The sequence below is a fragment of the Phyllopteryx taeniolatus genome, chromosome 2 (assembly GCF_024500385.1).
Source record: "Phyllopteryx taeniolatus isolate TA_2022b chromosome 2, UOR_Ptae_1.2, whole genome shotgun sequence".
In the NCBI taxonomy this organism is placed as follows: Eukaryota; Metazoa; Chordata; class Actinopteri; order Syngnathiformes; family Syngnathidae; genus Phyllopteryx; species Phyllopteryx taeniolatus.
The window spans coordinates 14,527,018-14,542,574 of NC_084503.1; the positions used below are offsets into that span (position 1 = coordinate 14,527,018).

The following is a 15,557-nucleotide window of genomic DNA, read 5'->3' on the forward strand; positions in this document are numbered from 1 at the left end:
CAGTCATTGTTGTGCTCATGCAACACAAAACCGGTGCCTTTAAAAGGTTGAGGTGTGATTAATCAGATTAAAGACCTGCTGAAAATAAACTTTATTGTTACTGTTTGGTACAAGAATGAAGACCTCTCTTCTTTTAGGGATTTTTCTTGGACTTTGGGCAATGGTCTATTCTACTCTGGTTAATTGTAAGTGGAAGTCCTTTTGTTTAATATTGCTTCCCCCCATAGTTTTTCTAACTTTGCTGGTGGCTAATTTAGTGTATTATTATTATTTTAATTGTTGTATTAAGTGTAACATTATTTTAACAGGAAGTATTGAGAAAATGAATCACTTCAAATATATTAGTCTTTATACTGTAACACACTGTTGTTATTATAGAGCTCAAGAGCATACTATCATTTTTAGATCATCCTCCATCTTCAAATGTAATTTTCAGTACATATGGTGTTGATTCGATAAGTAGGTCTTTCTCATTCCCAAACTGTCTTTTTTTCTTCACCAAATTATTGTTATATATGTTTGTAGTGCTACCACCTGAAGTGCTCTTTCTGGTTTGCTGTATTTTTTCAAGGCCTTAAGCAAATGTTTCACTTTCGCAGTGCAAGTTTCAGTCGTAGCTCTATATGTCACACTAAGTTCTTTGTAGAATAAGATGTTTGAATTCTTGGTCTAGAAAAGGTGAAACTGGAGAGAGCAAAGAGGGAATACACACTCTAGTGCTCCATACAATGTCATACATAGGAAAGAGCAGAACTGACTATGAAAAGATGAGATGAGAAGCTTTTTTTAAAATATGTAATCACCCAACACAAAAATAATCAGGTTAAATATTAGAATAAATGGTAGCATTTGTGAAATTATTATTAAATTTACCATAAAATTGACATACAGTTCATTACAAAATGTCACAATTTATTAATCCCAGTTTGTGATTTTGCACCCCATTCTATACTTGAGTTATATTCACAGGTTGTGCCAAAAGTTTGATTAATTGAAGTTGTAATGAAACTTCCTCTCAACCCACTCGCATATGAGTAATCACCCAGGTTAATCATTACTGTCACACCTTAAAAAGCAGACAAGTTTCTACAAGAATTCCAGGCGTAGCATGCAATCTCCTTTAAGGTCATAGATTACTGCTAAGGGAAAGAAAACTTTCCATGTCAAGTGTGGTACGTAAATATTTGTGGTGATCCTTGTATTTTTCCATCTCTTTCCCCCAGCTGTGACCCAAATTCCCATTAAATCTGAGGAAGACGTCCTCCGCGAGGCTGTGACCGATGGGTTCCTTGTTGAACACTTTCCCTCCCCGTCACTCAAATCCGCACCACTTCAAGAAAACCCGACCACTCAAAAGTTCAACCAAACATCCTCGGGCACAGAGGATAGTGATAATCATACCCTGTTGAATGAGACCACTGAAGGCAGCACATCAGGTGACGGGCTCTTCCAGCTCAGGGATGAAGGTTATTCAACCACAAGCGATGAACGAAATTTGTCAAGTTCCGACTCATCTACTACCCTAAGTCCTCACTCTAACTGGACCTCTTTGTCAGAGCCAAACGCAACCCAGTCAAGTAACACCACAGAGCCCAGTCTGCCCTCCCAAACTAATGACCCAGAGAGTTTTTATTCTGCATCTGGAAATAGCGAGATGCTAGACCAGTATTCTTCTACACAACCTAGTATAACCTATACTCGAGGTGATGTGGCCACATCATCTTTCTTTAACACAGAACAGGAGGCTCTAGGTGATGAAGATTTGGGGTCAGGAGCAGGATTTGGAATCCCAAAGGATAAAGGAAAAGCCAGAATATTTGAATTTCCATCTGTCCAAGGTAAACATCCTTTATAGATCCATAAAACCGTAACATCAGCTGATAAACATTAAACTTGTTTTTTTTTTTTTAACATCACAGGTGGTGAATTTTACCAAGTTCCGAAGTCCGACAATTCTCCAGCATCAGACCAACACAAAGGACATGTGACACCAGGTGATTGTCAAACAAATCCAAATCCCTGCATGTTTTAAGAGACATTTTAAAATACACTGTATATCAATATCATTAAGTCCAACTCTCCCCTATCACCAGATTGGATCATCATCTTGGGTTTTGTTGTTGGAGTTGCAGCACTGGTGATGCTTTGTGCTGCTATCGCTACCAGAGACAAGTGAGATTTATAACATCGTAGAGAGTAATTGTAATCTTGTAATCTTAATCTCCTAGCTATTTATGAACCATTTCTTCTTTTTAGGTGGAATGGTCCGAGGCAAGCATCGAGTCCACAAACCAAAGTTGACTCCTCACAGCAGCAGAAAGCAGAGAACGAAGCATTCCTTCAAAAAGATACACCCGTGGAAAATGGAAATGGAGTAGAGTACACAGTTATCCCGTTGGAAGAGCTTCCAGAGAAAGATTTACAATGAGACAAACATTTTATTCCAAGAATGTGGAGCTCTGCCTCCTCAGACGCTGGACAAAAAGATTGAGTATTCTTGCAACTTTATATTGCAAGAAATATTTGGCTTCCTGGTGGCATTCATAAATACTTTGCAACTACATCACTACTCATTTCTAATTAGCTAGTGTCATAAACTCTTGTTAACCATTAAAATCTGGTCAATTGAGTAGTTAAAAGTATTTCTTCAATACCACCACCTATTTCTGCGTAATATTCAAAGAAGTGTTAATTATTGGTCTGTTGATAGGCAATAAAAAATTATATATATATATATATATATATATAATGTAAAATATTGGATTGAAGTATAATATGTAATTATTCATTAGTAATTATAATTATTATGACATTATTTTTGTACATTTTTGTAAAAATGTTATTGTATGTCAACTATGAAAGCACTGAATCTACTTATGCACCTTTTTAGAAGTTCCTATTCTGTACCATATGAAACATGCTTTGAGAAATAGGTCGACCAGCACCTCATCAATAATTTATTTGTATCATTTGATATTTACATACACATATGAACACATGAGACACACTTTTGGTATATTTTTTTTTGCCTGACAAAGACTTATGCCCTGCAGTTGTTCAACATGCTTGTGAATTTGGACAGTCTAGGTCAAGATACATTGCAATGGATGTTAGAGAGAAAAAAGAAATAGAAAATACATGTTGAATTTACTAAAGAGTTCACATTTTCATTTTTAAAAAAAAGAAGAAAAGAAAGAAATTACTAACCCAGATCAGTTGATCAAGAACATTTCCTGGTCATATCCCGAAAAGATAAAAGGAAATATCAAAGTGAAGTTTTAAATTCAGCGATAATATATTCCATTCATATGAGTCTGATATTCAGATCAGGACGTCAATCAGAATCAGGACAGACTTTTCCCATCTTCCTGAAAGGTGCTATACTGATAGCCATATTTCATGAAAGCAATGCAGTTCAATTCAGCATGTCACAGTTTGGTTTAGAACAGTAAACCCTGATCTGGCTAGTGTTTTCACTGAGTGCTGTATTGGTCAGGTATTTCAATAAAATACAAACATACAAAAGGGATCTTGTGTTCTTCCCATTCCATTCCTGTTGATTGTCACCCAACAACATACTCAGTGCAGCTGATACCAAAGGTAAAAAACAAAAAAGGTGGAAAAAATGTTGTCGTACATGCAGTTCAGTTATTCTGGTACCTACCACATTTACGGAAATGACAACAAACCGTATACTCAAAGTGAAATGACCTGTACTGCTTGATGAAAATCTCCTAAACGGAACATCTGACACAGGTCGCACTACATACAGACACTTAGCTGCCACCAACGTTTTCCAACTTACAAAGGTGTTTCCCTTTGCTCATGACCCTGAAACAACCAAATACACCATCAAACAACTACACAATTCATTCGATAATTAGGCTTCTTCCCCTTGACCATGATTTGGAACTCGGTAGTTACTCTGAAATATGAAGGGAAATTATCTTCATAATAATAAAACTTCACAAACATTCACAAAAACTACTGGCCCATAGTGGGGTATACTAAACATATTCTAAATTGCTAACTAATTATAGAAAGCATTGCAAAAACCATTCAGAACAATGACGAGTAAGCTCCATACAACTTTTACACATTTATCTAAAGAGAGTATATACTGTATACACAAAGTGCAAGGAGGCACTTTAAGCAAGAATATTTTTACATTAGCTGTTGCTTTCTTTAGACCAAAATAAATGAGAGAAATTAAAGAGATGACAAAATCAAATGCTGGATACCAAATCAATTATGCACCTAACCACACAAATTAAAATGTGTAGTCACGGGACAAAAAACAAATTGGTCTAAATCAAAGTCTCGCAGATGAGGAGGGCCCAGCCATCCTCAGTCAGCCTTTAAACTGAATACAAATAATTTCCTGCATTAATGGGAGTCCCATATTAACTTATATCCTGAAATTTCACTAATATGCTTACTGCAACATGCAGTTGATTTTTTCAAGGCAATTTAAATATATAGCAAAAGAGAGAGAAAAAAACACAAAACAATGCACTGGCTTTGAATAATGTCAGAGCCATTTCTACCTTTTCCCTCTTTACTGACACCCAGCTTGTTTGCCATGTTTATCTTTCCCTTTTGTGCTCAGAAACAGCACATAATGTATCAACACATACATTCCAGACATACCCTGTAACTGCTCCTAAAAATTCAGTGTTTCAATCGTTACAAAAATATTTACAAAAACATGAACAAAGCAACATGGAGGGGACCCTCATGTACTTGCTTTACAACAACATATCATGCACTGGCTGTTGCCACAATTAGACGCCATCCCTTTTCCCCTTTATGTTGTAAAACATAAGATTTCGGCTTAGGCTTGACTGTGTGTGCAACATCAGAGTATAATCCCATTAGTCGAAAAGTAAAAGGTACCGTATTGCACCAGCCTGTCTTTGTATCGGAATATCGCATAGAGAGGCGCATCTTCTGTTTACCTTCTGGAGCCTACCCATTGACCATGTTTGCATTTTAAACTAGTCAAAAAATATCTAAATCCAATCAACCATTCCTGAAAATAAGCAACATTCACCGCTTAAAACAATTCTAAACCATTTACCTTAAGATTTGCATCAGCCGAATGCTCTTCTTACTCATTATTTGGAGCTCTCTATGCAACACAAAATGTTAAATACAAAAGTGAAACAAGATATTACAAAACATTGAAGAATTCTGTACCTGACTGAACATGAAGTTTGCAGCAGCACCAAGTAAGGCCCTGATTCATTTTCAACCAAAATGTTGTCGGAACTTGTGTTTGGTTTGTGCAAATGTACATTCTAAGGTGATGTGAGGCTACACAGATGGATAGTAGAAAAATAATTAAAAAGAACATCTTTAGGGTGGTATTCCTGTATAGTCTCTGCAGTAATTGTTGTTTGGGTATTATTTTTATATTTTCGTCATCAGAAGGTAAAAGCTCGTGCAACTCAGGGTAAGGCGCAGCAGCTCCTCGGTCTGCTTTACTCGCATTTCCATGGTTCCTCTTCAACAAGAGAGAACCCTGCAGTCTTGCCATTTTTGCCCATGGTGACCTGAAAGCAATTATCAAAAGTTTCTAACTAAGGGGCCAAGGCACCATCATAACAAACCATTAGTGGTTGGAGCAGAGAAGCCAAAAGTTCTTGACATTTGGGCCATTGTCGTCAGGATGGATATTAATATGGGATTTGCCAGCATCTGTCTTTGAACACTCATGTAATGCAATAATAGGTGTTTTATGGTTACAGAAATACATAAAAACAAGATTAATGCATTTTGAGAGTTGGCCATGTATTTAATGGATTCTCTGCCCAACCGAATTACAATACGCCGAATGATGAGAATGCAACTTCAGCATCATATACAGTACAATGCAGTATCACCACAAGGTAAGCTAACAGCAATATTTTTGTTGTTGCTGCTCGTAAAAGAGCTTCAGCATAATTAATGAAGGGTCTAAGTTAATTAATCTATGCATTATTTACTGAAACAGCAGTCTTTATGTCATACCACAGGCAAACATTTATCCTTTCAAATATGAAGAGAATTTAAACAGTAGTTTGGTTGGGGCTGCCTTGAATACATAAATACATGTCCAATTATTAATGTAACAAAATAATCACTTTTCTTTCTGAGTGATATCAGATAACCACAAACAAATCATTGATACTTGTGTTCAACATGAAGCATAAGGAATGTAACAAACACCTGTTGATCTGGATCAAATACACTGACATCCTTTTTAAATATAAGAAAAGATTTCATGAAGAACAAACTAAGCCTTTTGCTAACCTGGTACCAGAAAAACTGCTTTTTCATAAGATTAAATGGCGAATGTGTCAATCCAGAAAGCTTTCTTTAGCTTCCCCGACATTTTGCTCATTGAACATGACATTTACACATCCACTAATGAAGGAAGTCACGTAGACAAGACAAAAACAAACAGACCAGAGGAGAATCCTCTACATACAAGTCTCTATATCCGTTAACATGAAATGTACCTTGCAGTCGTCTATCAGGATTGAATTGTGGTGAGCGTATACATTCTGGTTGGTGTTATTTTCAAAGAAGGACTTTTTTTTAGTCATCTCAAAATCCTCCAGCCGTGATTGTTGGGCATCAAAGGAGTCAAGTTCATCTTTGGAAAGATGGTATACAATCCCAGCTCCGTACGAGTCGCCAACCACATTGACTGAGGTACGGAAGCGATCCCTGCATGTCAAAAAGAGTGAAGACAGCCAGCCCAGTTAGAGAGAGATGAAAGGAAAAACAATTGATGCAATGATGAAACACAAGCTTGTTTTTTTCTTTTGCATAACGCAGAGTAAATGCTCTAATTACAGTATTTTACTGCCCTAACCACTTTATGAAAATTCTTATTATTTTTATTATAAATTATGGTAAATTATAGCATTTTAATGGTAAACTATCACATGGGCACAGCATATCTATCATACAAGGTGTGTCAAAAAAGTTCCAGGACTGGTGTCACAAGTCACAAAACCCAAACTAAAAAATACGACATTCCCCTTTAATCAGGACCAGAGAAGCATTCCAGCACATCTAGAAAGAGATCCTGTTGCAAGACAACTCATGGCTGCTTCACCATTACAACATGGCTCTCCACAATGCCAGTTCCTGGCCGAGAAGAACATCGCTGTGCCGGAGCAATGTCCCAACTCACTCCACCTGGTTCAGTGTGATTTCCCCCCCCCCCCCCCCTCTATCTCAAGCTCAAGGGTGTCACCAAGGGGCCCCGTTTCAAGACGTGGACAACATCAAGATGGCCAGGAAGATGGCGCTGTGGAGGATCGCAGACGAATTCTTCCAGGAGTGCATGAAGGCATTGCAGAGAAGGCTTTGAAAGTGTGTTAGACTACAGGGGGATTACTTGGAAGGAAAAAAATTGTAGTTTGTAAGTGAAATATCTTTTGTGACAAGAGTCTTGGAACTTTTCTGACACACCTTGTATTTGTGTTGCGTTCTGGCAGGACTGAATTCATTATCGGGTTTATAAAAGTGCACCTTGCCATGTGAAATTTTTATCTTTTTGATGTTTATGTTGTATTGTATCTGCTTTCCAATATTTCCTGAAATAATATTTGCTGTAATCAGGTAATTGTCAAACTATGATCTTTTTGAAAACCCAAAGCTATAATACCACTGGAAAGGACAGTAAGGCCATTAGCATAGCTTCTAATACAACAGTTGCACTGTGGTTTTCATCCCAGTCGTGGAATACTGGCACAGCTCTACACCCTTACTGGCATACTGGATGGTGTATGGAGGTTTACACAACTTATTTCCATATGGGCTTGGAAAGGGCATTTGGCCCTATCCCTCATGGTGGTGTGTAAGGGGTGATCGAGGGGTATAGGCTCGCGAGTCCAGGCCACTCTGTCTGTGCACATGGTTTGCATTGTATGCAAGAATCCACCATAGTTGCCCTTTGTCATCACTTCTGTTCAATATTTTTATGGGCAGCATTTCTTGGCGCAACCATGATGTGCACCGAGTCCAATTTGGCGGCCTGAGGAACTCCTCACTGCTACTGACAGATCATATGGTACTGATGATTTTGTTGAGCAGTGATCCAAATGTTGACTGGGGCAGATTGCAGCTGAGTGTGAGGCTGCTGCGATGAGAAGAAGCGCTCTATCAGAGGCAATGGTAGTGTCTCTAGGTCTGGTTCATGAGTGAGGGCAATATGGATTATGAGATCGACAGACAGATTGGTGTCACTTCTACAGTTGTCGCTGTGTCACATGCTTTGGGTAGGGACTGAAAGGACAAGATTGTAAAGATTGTAAGCAGCAGAAATGAGTTCCCTCCTCAGAGTGTCACTCTTAGGAATGGATTAACACTTCACAGTTCAAGTTACAGATGTCCAATTGTTTACTCCCAAGTTGCACAATTCGGTTATGCGACATGGCAGCATACAGAAAGAAAAAAACCTGCATGGAAATGTATATCCTTAAATTGGAATTAAATGCGAGTGCATGAAAAACAGACATTCTATATACCCCGTCAATGCAAGACTGACGTCATCAAATTATGCACATCGGTGAACTTTTCCTAAACAACACCAAAAAAATCACATAAAAACACCAAATGTAATCTAAATTACAGCAAAAGCAAATATCTTTAAATATGGTCTAAATAAGGAAAATAATTGGACTGGAGTCAAGGTTACCCTTATCTATACCAATGGGGCAAAGTGTCAATCTTGACCAACTAAACAGCATGTAACTTAATAATGATTTATTATTTTTATTATTAATTATTTTTAACTTCCCCGTTGCCCTTGCCTGGTGTTGACATTGGCTGGTTGGTTATGTGCTATTTGTCTGTCTGCATGTGTTGCATGAATGTATTGTAAACAGTGATGTTAGATGTGTGTTCGTTGAAACATAAATCACGTCAAACTGCTGTGTAGATTAAGTCATCTGGGAGAGAGCCACTTCGGGCTCATATACAACCGGGAGGAAAACTTTGGGGAGACCTAGGACTAGCTGGAGGGACTATGTCACAAAACTGGCCAGGGATCACCTCAGGGATGAATTTTATTCCCAGTTGAACACTGGAAAAAAATTACCCTCTCAAAAAAAAAAAAAAAAAATATTAAAAACAAGACATTTTGTCCCTAAAATAAGTGTGTGTGTGGGGGGGGGGGGGGGGGGGGGGGAAATCTGCCAATGGAAATACTATACATTTACTTGATAAGATTCTTTAAATAAGATTTAAAAGTATTTTTGTCTTGATGAAAATTTAGGGGAAAAAAGTCAAAGCTGTCATAAATTAAGCAAATGTTTTATGTTTTAACTAGAAATAAGATAAACTCTTGAGGTAAGATTTTGGAATTTTGCAGTTAGTGATATCAAAACGTTGTCCAAAAAAAATACAAAAAAACTACCATACTTTCCAGCTGAGTCAGGTAGTCATATTTTTCAATAATTCAAGTATGATGTGGTAAAAGGAGAACTGAAACGGTATCCCTCCTTTTAGTGCCTTTTAGGACATGCACACATTGAATGAAAAAAAAATTAACTACATTTGAAATATAATCTGCATTTATTTCCAAGGCTATGGGATTTAAATTACTTCAGTGGACAATTCAATGCCTTTTTAAAGAAAAGATAATTGTCTGGGAACAGTGAAAATGCCTATTATTAAAATTACTTGTATTATCAGTGCAAAAAGGATAAGATAGGAGTGAACCTCTCCCCCAAGATAAATCATGAGTCAATTTGAAAAATTAAATGAGGATGCGTGAAGCTATAAGTGTGACGTGTATGAAAATTTTCTATAAGAGATTTTTTGAGGATGATGACATCAATTTTAATGATGTCTATTGGGAATTAACAACTTGTGTTTGCTGTTCTTTGAAACGTTTGCATTGAATCCAGCATACTAAGTAAACTTTGCAAAAGTAAACAGACTGATTATTAAATAGACAGTGGGTGTGTTTAGAAAGAAGTGCTCTTGAATGGACTTGATACAAAGAAATGATGATCACACCTGTATAATATGATTTAGAGTGTTTTACTCACAGTAGCCAGTCGACAGCCACAAGGAGGCTGATGTCCTGAGTGGGAAGGCCCACTGCTGTTAGAATTAGCAGCATGGTTACGAGTCCAGCACTGGGGATACTGGCTGCTCCAACACTAGCTAGGGTTGCTGTCATACTGTAGAAAACAGACATTTGAGTCTCAGAGGCCAAATAATGGGCAAAGGCACCCACTTTGTGTTCTTTCATGATGATGTGTGTTTTTAATCACGATTACTGGTACTAACTGTTACTAACCTCCATGTTGATTACAAGGGGTGTAGTATCCTCACCTGACGGTGACAATTTGGCCCCAGTCGAGATCAATTCCATTCATCTGAGCGATGAAGATGGCAGCCACGGCCTCATAGAGTGCTGTGCCGTCCATGTTGATGGTGGCACCAACGGGGAGGACGAAACGTGTTACTCTCTTGTCAATTTTCAGATTCTCCTCCAAGCATCGGAATGTGACAGGCAAGGTTCCAGCACTTTCAAAAGTTAGAAAAAAAAGAAAAAATATATATACAGTATTAGAGTTTATGGCAGTGTTGTGTACTCAGAATGGCTCAACGTATAAAGAATTCTATTTCATATTTTGGGGTGTGCAACTAATGTAAGTGGGCTGTAATTGTGATGTTTTCAAACAAATTTGCTATGTTCCTCTATTCCCACAAAAAAATATTATTCTAAACTATTCTGGTTTATTAATTGTTATTTTCTTATTTAAAAGCTAAGATAGGTTCTGACTTGAATGAGATTTAAATCATTCAAGAAAGTACACATGAAGATGAAAAAAATAGCTGTGACTCAACAGCTGCAACGTTTGTTTTGTTTGACAATTAGTATTTCTTGTAGATTGTGGAGCAGTGAGCTGGCAGGAACTTTAAAGGATTGAGCTCACCTCAGGAGGGGAATGAGTGCATCTCATGTCATTAATAAAACACAGAGTAAATGAAAAATATCCCGCATGGAAACAAAGTTGGAAGTTGCTGCTGGCATGAATATTTCAGTTACCGCTTTAAATAAAAGTTCCTGTTATTATTTGCCATATGCCCTTGGAAACAAGGTAATTGCGCAAGCAGTCTTTATATTATACGTAATTAACAGGCAACAAACTTGTTCTACCCAGTGTCATGTCACTTGAATCCTATTTGAAAAACACAATTAATTATCATACCTGGATGCTGTTCCAAGTGCCGTGACCCAAGCCTGGAATATTCCCATGAAGAATGTGAAAGGATTTTGTTTTACTATTACAAAATATATTAATGGAAGGAAGATGCCTCCATGGATGATGAGGCCCACTATCACAGTGATCATGTACAGTCCCAGCTGTCGGGCAACCACCTCTAAATCAGCAATGGAGATGATTTTCCCACAGATTAGGCAGGCAATACCAAAAGGCGAGTACCTGGGGCCCAACAAGAAGAAACACTGCATTTATGAATGGAGGCGCATCAACAGTACACTGTAGATAGTGTTAACGTTCCCTTTTCTGGCTTTTTGAGTGGTACACTTACCACATAATTGCACTAACAATCTTCATGATGATCTCATTCAAGACATTAAAGAACTCGAGCATAACCTTGGCTTTCTCCCCCATTTTCCCCATGATGACTCCGAAAGCAACAAAAAATCCAATCAAACCTTTGAGACAAAGCATAAGTGCAAAATAAAAGTCAAGTCAGACAACCAAAATGCAATCAGAGTATCCTTAATACTTTTTGGTCTGGAATTGGATCAATAGCCTACCAAGAACATTCATCCCACTCTTGAACTGAAGTGACCTCTTGATGGTGAACTGCGGGGGTGCTTTGGTTCTGTTAGTGGGCACCGGTACTTTTGTGGTCACTGTTTGTATCTACACAAGAAGTATGGAACAACAGTTGGAGCAATTAAGAGATGAGTTATATATACACATCGTATATCCTAACTTCAGGGCACTGGACAGCACATTAAGCATCGATGGTAGGAGACTTACCTGTTGGAAGCATGCTTGCACCAAATTTTCTGGAAACAGATTTCGGATGAGATCAAACAAAGCATCCACACTGGAAACGTCATCATTCTTCTTCCCCTGTCCAAGATTAGCTCTTAGCTTGGGGTTCCCGGGATGGATTAGCAGCACTAAGATCACCCCCAAGACGGCTGCAATCACTGTTGTTGACATGTAGTACACCATGGCTCTGGTGCCTAAACGCCCACTAGATTTAGCATCCAAGCCAGCCAGTCCTGTTATGGCACAAATTTGACAAGAATATCAAAATAAATAGCAAGCATTCTTCAGTTACGTGTGTCGCATTTTAACGTGCTGATTGTATGAAGTGGATAAAATTACGATAGCTCTTTTTCAATGATTATCCATCCATCCATTTTCTTCCACTTAACCCGGGCAGCATCAACATATGCAAAGAAACCCCAGACTTGCCTCCGTCCAAGTCACGTTATTAAGTGTTCTCCCCACTGATTCCCAACGTCCCTAGTTGAGGTCAACAGCGGCCCATTGCCACGAAATACAGTGTTTATGATGCACTGCTTTCTCCTCCTGAGTGGACCGGAATTTCGTCAAAGCTGTCCGTAATTCATTCTCCAGACCACTCCAAACTCCTCCCACGTTCGAGGTTTGCCTCAGCTACCTCCAAAGCCTGCCAGTCCCACAGGTCAAAAAGGCCAGATAGGACTCCTTCTTCAGCTTGACGGCATCCCCACCGCCTGTGTCCACCACCAGGTTCGGGGATTGCCGCCACGACAGGCACCGACTACAGTACGGCCACAACTCCGGTCAGCCACCTCAACAGTAGAGGCATGGAACAAGGCCCACTCAGAGTCAATGTCGCCCGCAGGCCCCAGGACGTGGTGCAAGTTCTACCAGAGGTGGGTGCAGACTCTCACAATACATTTCATTCTGCCAGGCCTGACCAGTCCCCCCCCCCAAGCTGTGTGTTGGGGTGAGCCCGACTATATGTAGTAAGAACCACTTGCCACACACGCACACACACACCAACACACACAAGACACAAGTATATTGACACATGTACACACACAAATACAGTACATTTTGAAATGAAAACATTTGATGCCATTGTCCCTATTAGCTACTTAAATCCTTTTGCTAGTCCCTTATAATTGGATGCCTAATGATTAATTCATTTTCCACACCGCTTATCCTCGCGGGCGTGCTGGAACCTATCCCAAAACCATTCGCACTCACATTCACACCAACGGACAATTTAGAGTCTTCAATTAACCTACCATGGATTGTTTTGGGGATGTGGGAGGAAACCGGAGTACCCAGAGAAAACCCACCCAGGCACGGGGAGAACATGCAAACTCCACACAGGCGAGACTGAATTTGAACACGGGTCCTCAGAACTGTGAGGCAGATGTGCTAACCAGTTGCACACAGTGCCACCACTGGAGGCATGATTATTTCAGTGGAAATGTTAATTCATAAATTAAAGTTAATTTTCCATCAGGCTACTAGTACACAAACAGATGTGTGCAATGTTTAACAAAATGCAACTATAGGAATAGGATTTTAATTAGAATTTAGAACTGACAATATTCATTATTTCAGGTTAGCTATATTCAAGCTTTTAAAAGACCTTTTGTAAACTCAAGTTCTTTATCCTGGTGTTCACTGATTTAGCTCGAGGCTCCAGACTCTAGGCTGCAGACAGCAGTCAAGAACACAGAACACACAAATTAAGCAGCACATTTGCAGCCGCCACTTTCCTTTACCCACCTGTGACCAGACTTGAAACAACAAGAGGCAAAATAAGCATCTTCAACATCCTCATTAGGATCTCCCCTGGGAAGCTTATGATCATAATAACATCAGGAGGGAGAGGTGATATGTGCCGCAGCAGCATTCCAGCAATGGAGCCCAGAAACACACCTGAATCAATGATGAACGACAAATAAACATTTACATGTCAGACTATGGTCACCATTGCCTTATGCCATTGTTGAAAACATGCAAAAAAAAAAAAAAAGAAGAGAATCATACTGTAGAGGTACCACCATAGTGTCCACTGTGCACTGCTCGTGCTATGAATACAATATTTTTCTTTGTTTTGTTTGTCAGCTAGTGGACATTCAATATTAATATGAGCTTAAACTCACCAAGAATTGTCAGAGTTAGAACCATGTTCTTCATGATTTTATCACATACACTGCTACATGCACTCTCAGTTGTGTCCACTGTGGGCTCCAAGTGGCCCTCATCTATCCTGACCTCCACTTGCTTCTGCATCTTGTTGGCACTGAGAAGAAAACAAGGAAAAGCTTTTCTCAGAAGATGGCAATAAAGAGGTGAACTGTTTGGATGCTTTCTTTCAAATTTGGTGAATCAAATCAACATATTTTCAACAAATGAAAAGGAAAGAAAAATGAATCAAATTTTAGTGGCCTTGTTCAACAGTGGGAAAACTGTCAATACTGTGATTAACATTTGACTCTCAACATATTCTACACTTGGTTGATGCACAATTGTTTTCACCCAATAAGGTTAGTTCTGGGATAAGTGTTCAGATTCAACCTTATACTTGGAAAGTCATTGCATGGCTGTTGTCAGGCTCAGAGGCAGCGCCATTATTACCAAGGACTACAAATAGATTGAATGCCTTTTCGGAGGCCCTACAATGCAACAAACAAAGAAGTACATGCACAGATGACTGAGTGCATTTTAAGACTGATCATGTACTGATGGTTACCGAGGGTTCGCAAAAGAATTATCAAAAATTAAGAATCATTTTGTATTTTACAAAGTAAATACATGTGCAAAAAGAACAAGCTGTTTTCTGTAGCTCCTTTAATTTTGGTGTTGTACTATAATGATAAATTTATCAAACAAAAAACACATTCAACAGCAATGGGAACTTTTTAAACGCATCTTTCATACCCAGCCCCTACACATCCCTATAAAAAATGCCATATATAATAAAGACATAAATAAATGTATTCTGTATCTGAAGGGTTATTCGGCTCTGCACCTAAAGTTGTGTTCAGAATAATAGCAGTTTGTTTAAAAAATAAGTAAACCAAAAAATAATTACTACAGCTTCAATTTCCATACACACAAATGCAAATTTAAAAAAAAACATAGTGTCTTGAGATTTCAAACTCAAACTTTGCTGCATGAAGTTAACCAATGTCAGGAACCTGTGAATTTGTATTACAGCCCGGATTGATTTCAAAACATTCCACAATTCCTTTGCATTTCTAGTTTCGCTTCAGAAACAGCATTTTTACATCACCCCTAAATTCTCTATTGGATTAAGGTCTGAGGATGGCGCTGACCACGCCATAATGTGAACCTTGTATGTCTGGAATCAAGATGCTGCTGGTTTACTGCTATGTTTTGGTTCTTTGTCTTGTTGAAATATCCATTTACAGGTAGATGGCATTTTGTCTTTGGCATAAGGCAACTTGGCTAAAAATTTAATGAATTCTAACTGATCCATGATCCGTGGTATGCAATAAATAGGCCCCATAGTATGAGAAACAC

The 15,557-nt window shown here is 38.6% G+C and overlaps 2 protein-coding genes across 3 annotated transcripts in view; one reads left to right on the forward strand and one right to left on the reverse strand.

The window, feature by feature from the left end:
* On the forward strand, positions 1-3,527 carry LOC133472013 (uncharacterized). The gene is made up of 5 exons (XM_061762262.1): positions 1-185; positions 1,224-1,838; positions 1,920-1,994; positions 2,094-2,172; positions 2,257-3,527. The coding sequence occupies exons 1-5, from the start codon at positions 116-118 to the stop codon at positions 2,426-2,428; spliced, it is 1,011 nt and encodes a 336-aa protein (XP_061618246.1). The 5' UTR covers positions 1-115; the 3' UTR covers positions 2,429-3,527.
* Positions 2,943-15,557, reverse strand: part of LOC133472006 (excitatory amino acid transporter 2-like) — a 25,716-nt gene continuing 13,101 nt past the window's right edge. For both annotated transcript variants that reach the window (XM_061762249.1, XM_061762239.1), the window contains exons 2-11: positions 14,174-14,313; positions 13,794-13,946; positions 12,030-12,280; positions 11,801-11,909; positions 11,569-11,695; positions 11,226-11,459; positions 10,342-10,536; positions 10,053-10,187; positions 6,504-6,714; positions 2,943-5,555 (exon numbers count right to left, since the gene is read on the reverse strand). In XM_061762249.1, the coding sequence (XP_061618233.1) occupies positions 5,484-5,555; positions 6,504-6,714; positions 10,053-10,187; positions 10,342-10,536; positions 11,226-11,459; positions 11,569-11,695; positions 11,801-11,909; positions 12,030-12,280; positions 13,794-13,946; positions 14,174-14,303 (1,617 nt within the window). In that variant the 5' untranslated portion in view covers positions 14,304-14,313 and the 3' untranslated portion in view covers positions 2,943-5,483. The remainder of the gene's footprint in view (positions 5,556-6,503; positions 6,715-10,052; positions 10,188-10,341; positions 10,537-11,225; positions 11,460-11,568; positions 11,696-11,800; positions 11,910-12,029; positions 12,281-13,793; positions 13,947-14,173; positions 14,314-15,557) is intronic.

Bases quoted from the DNA above. Each gene is read 5' to 3' on its own strand.
- LOC133472013 (XM_061762262.1), top strand. From the start codon at position 116: ATGAAGACCTCTCTTCTTTTAGGGATTTTTCTTGGACTTTGGGCAATG. The intron at 186-1,223 runs GTAAGTGGAAGT...TCTTTCCCCCAG, and splicing joins CTATTCTACTCTGGTTAATT to CTGTGACCCAAATTCCCATT. The intron at 1,839-1,919 runs GTAAACATCCTT...TTAACATCACAG, and splicing joins TGAATTTCCATCTGTCCAAG to GTGGTGAATTTTACCAAGTT.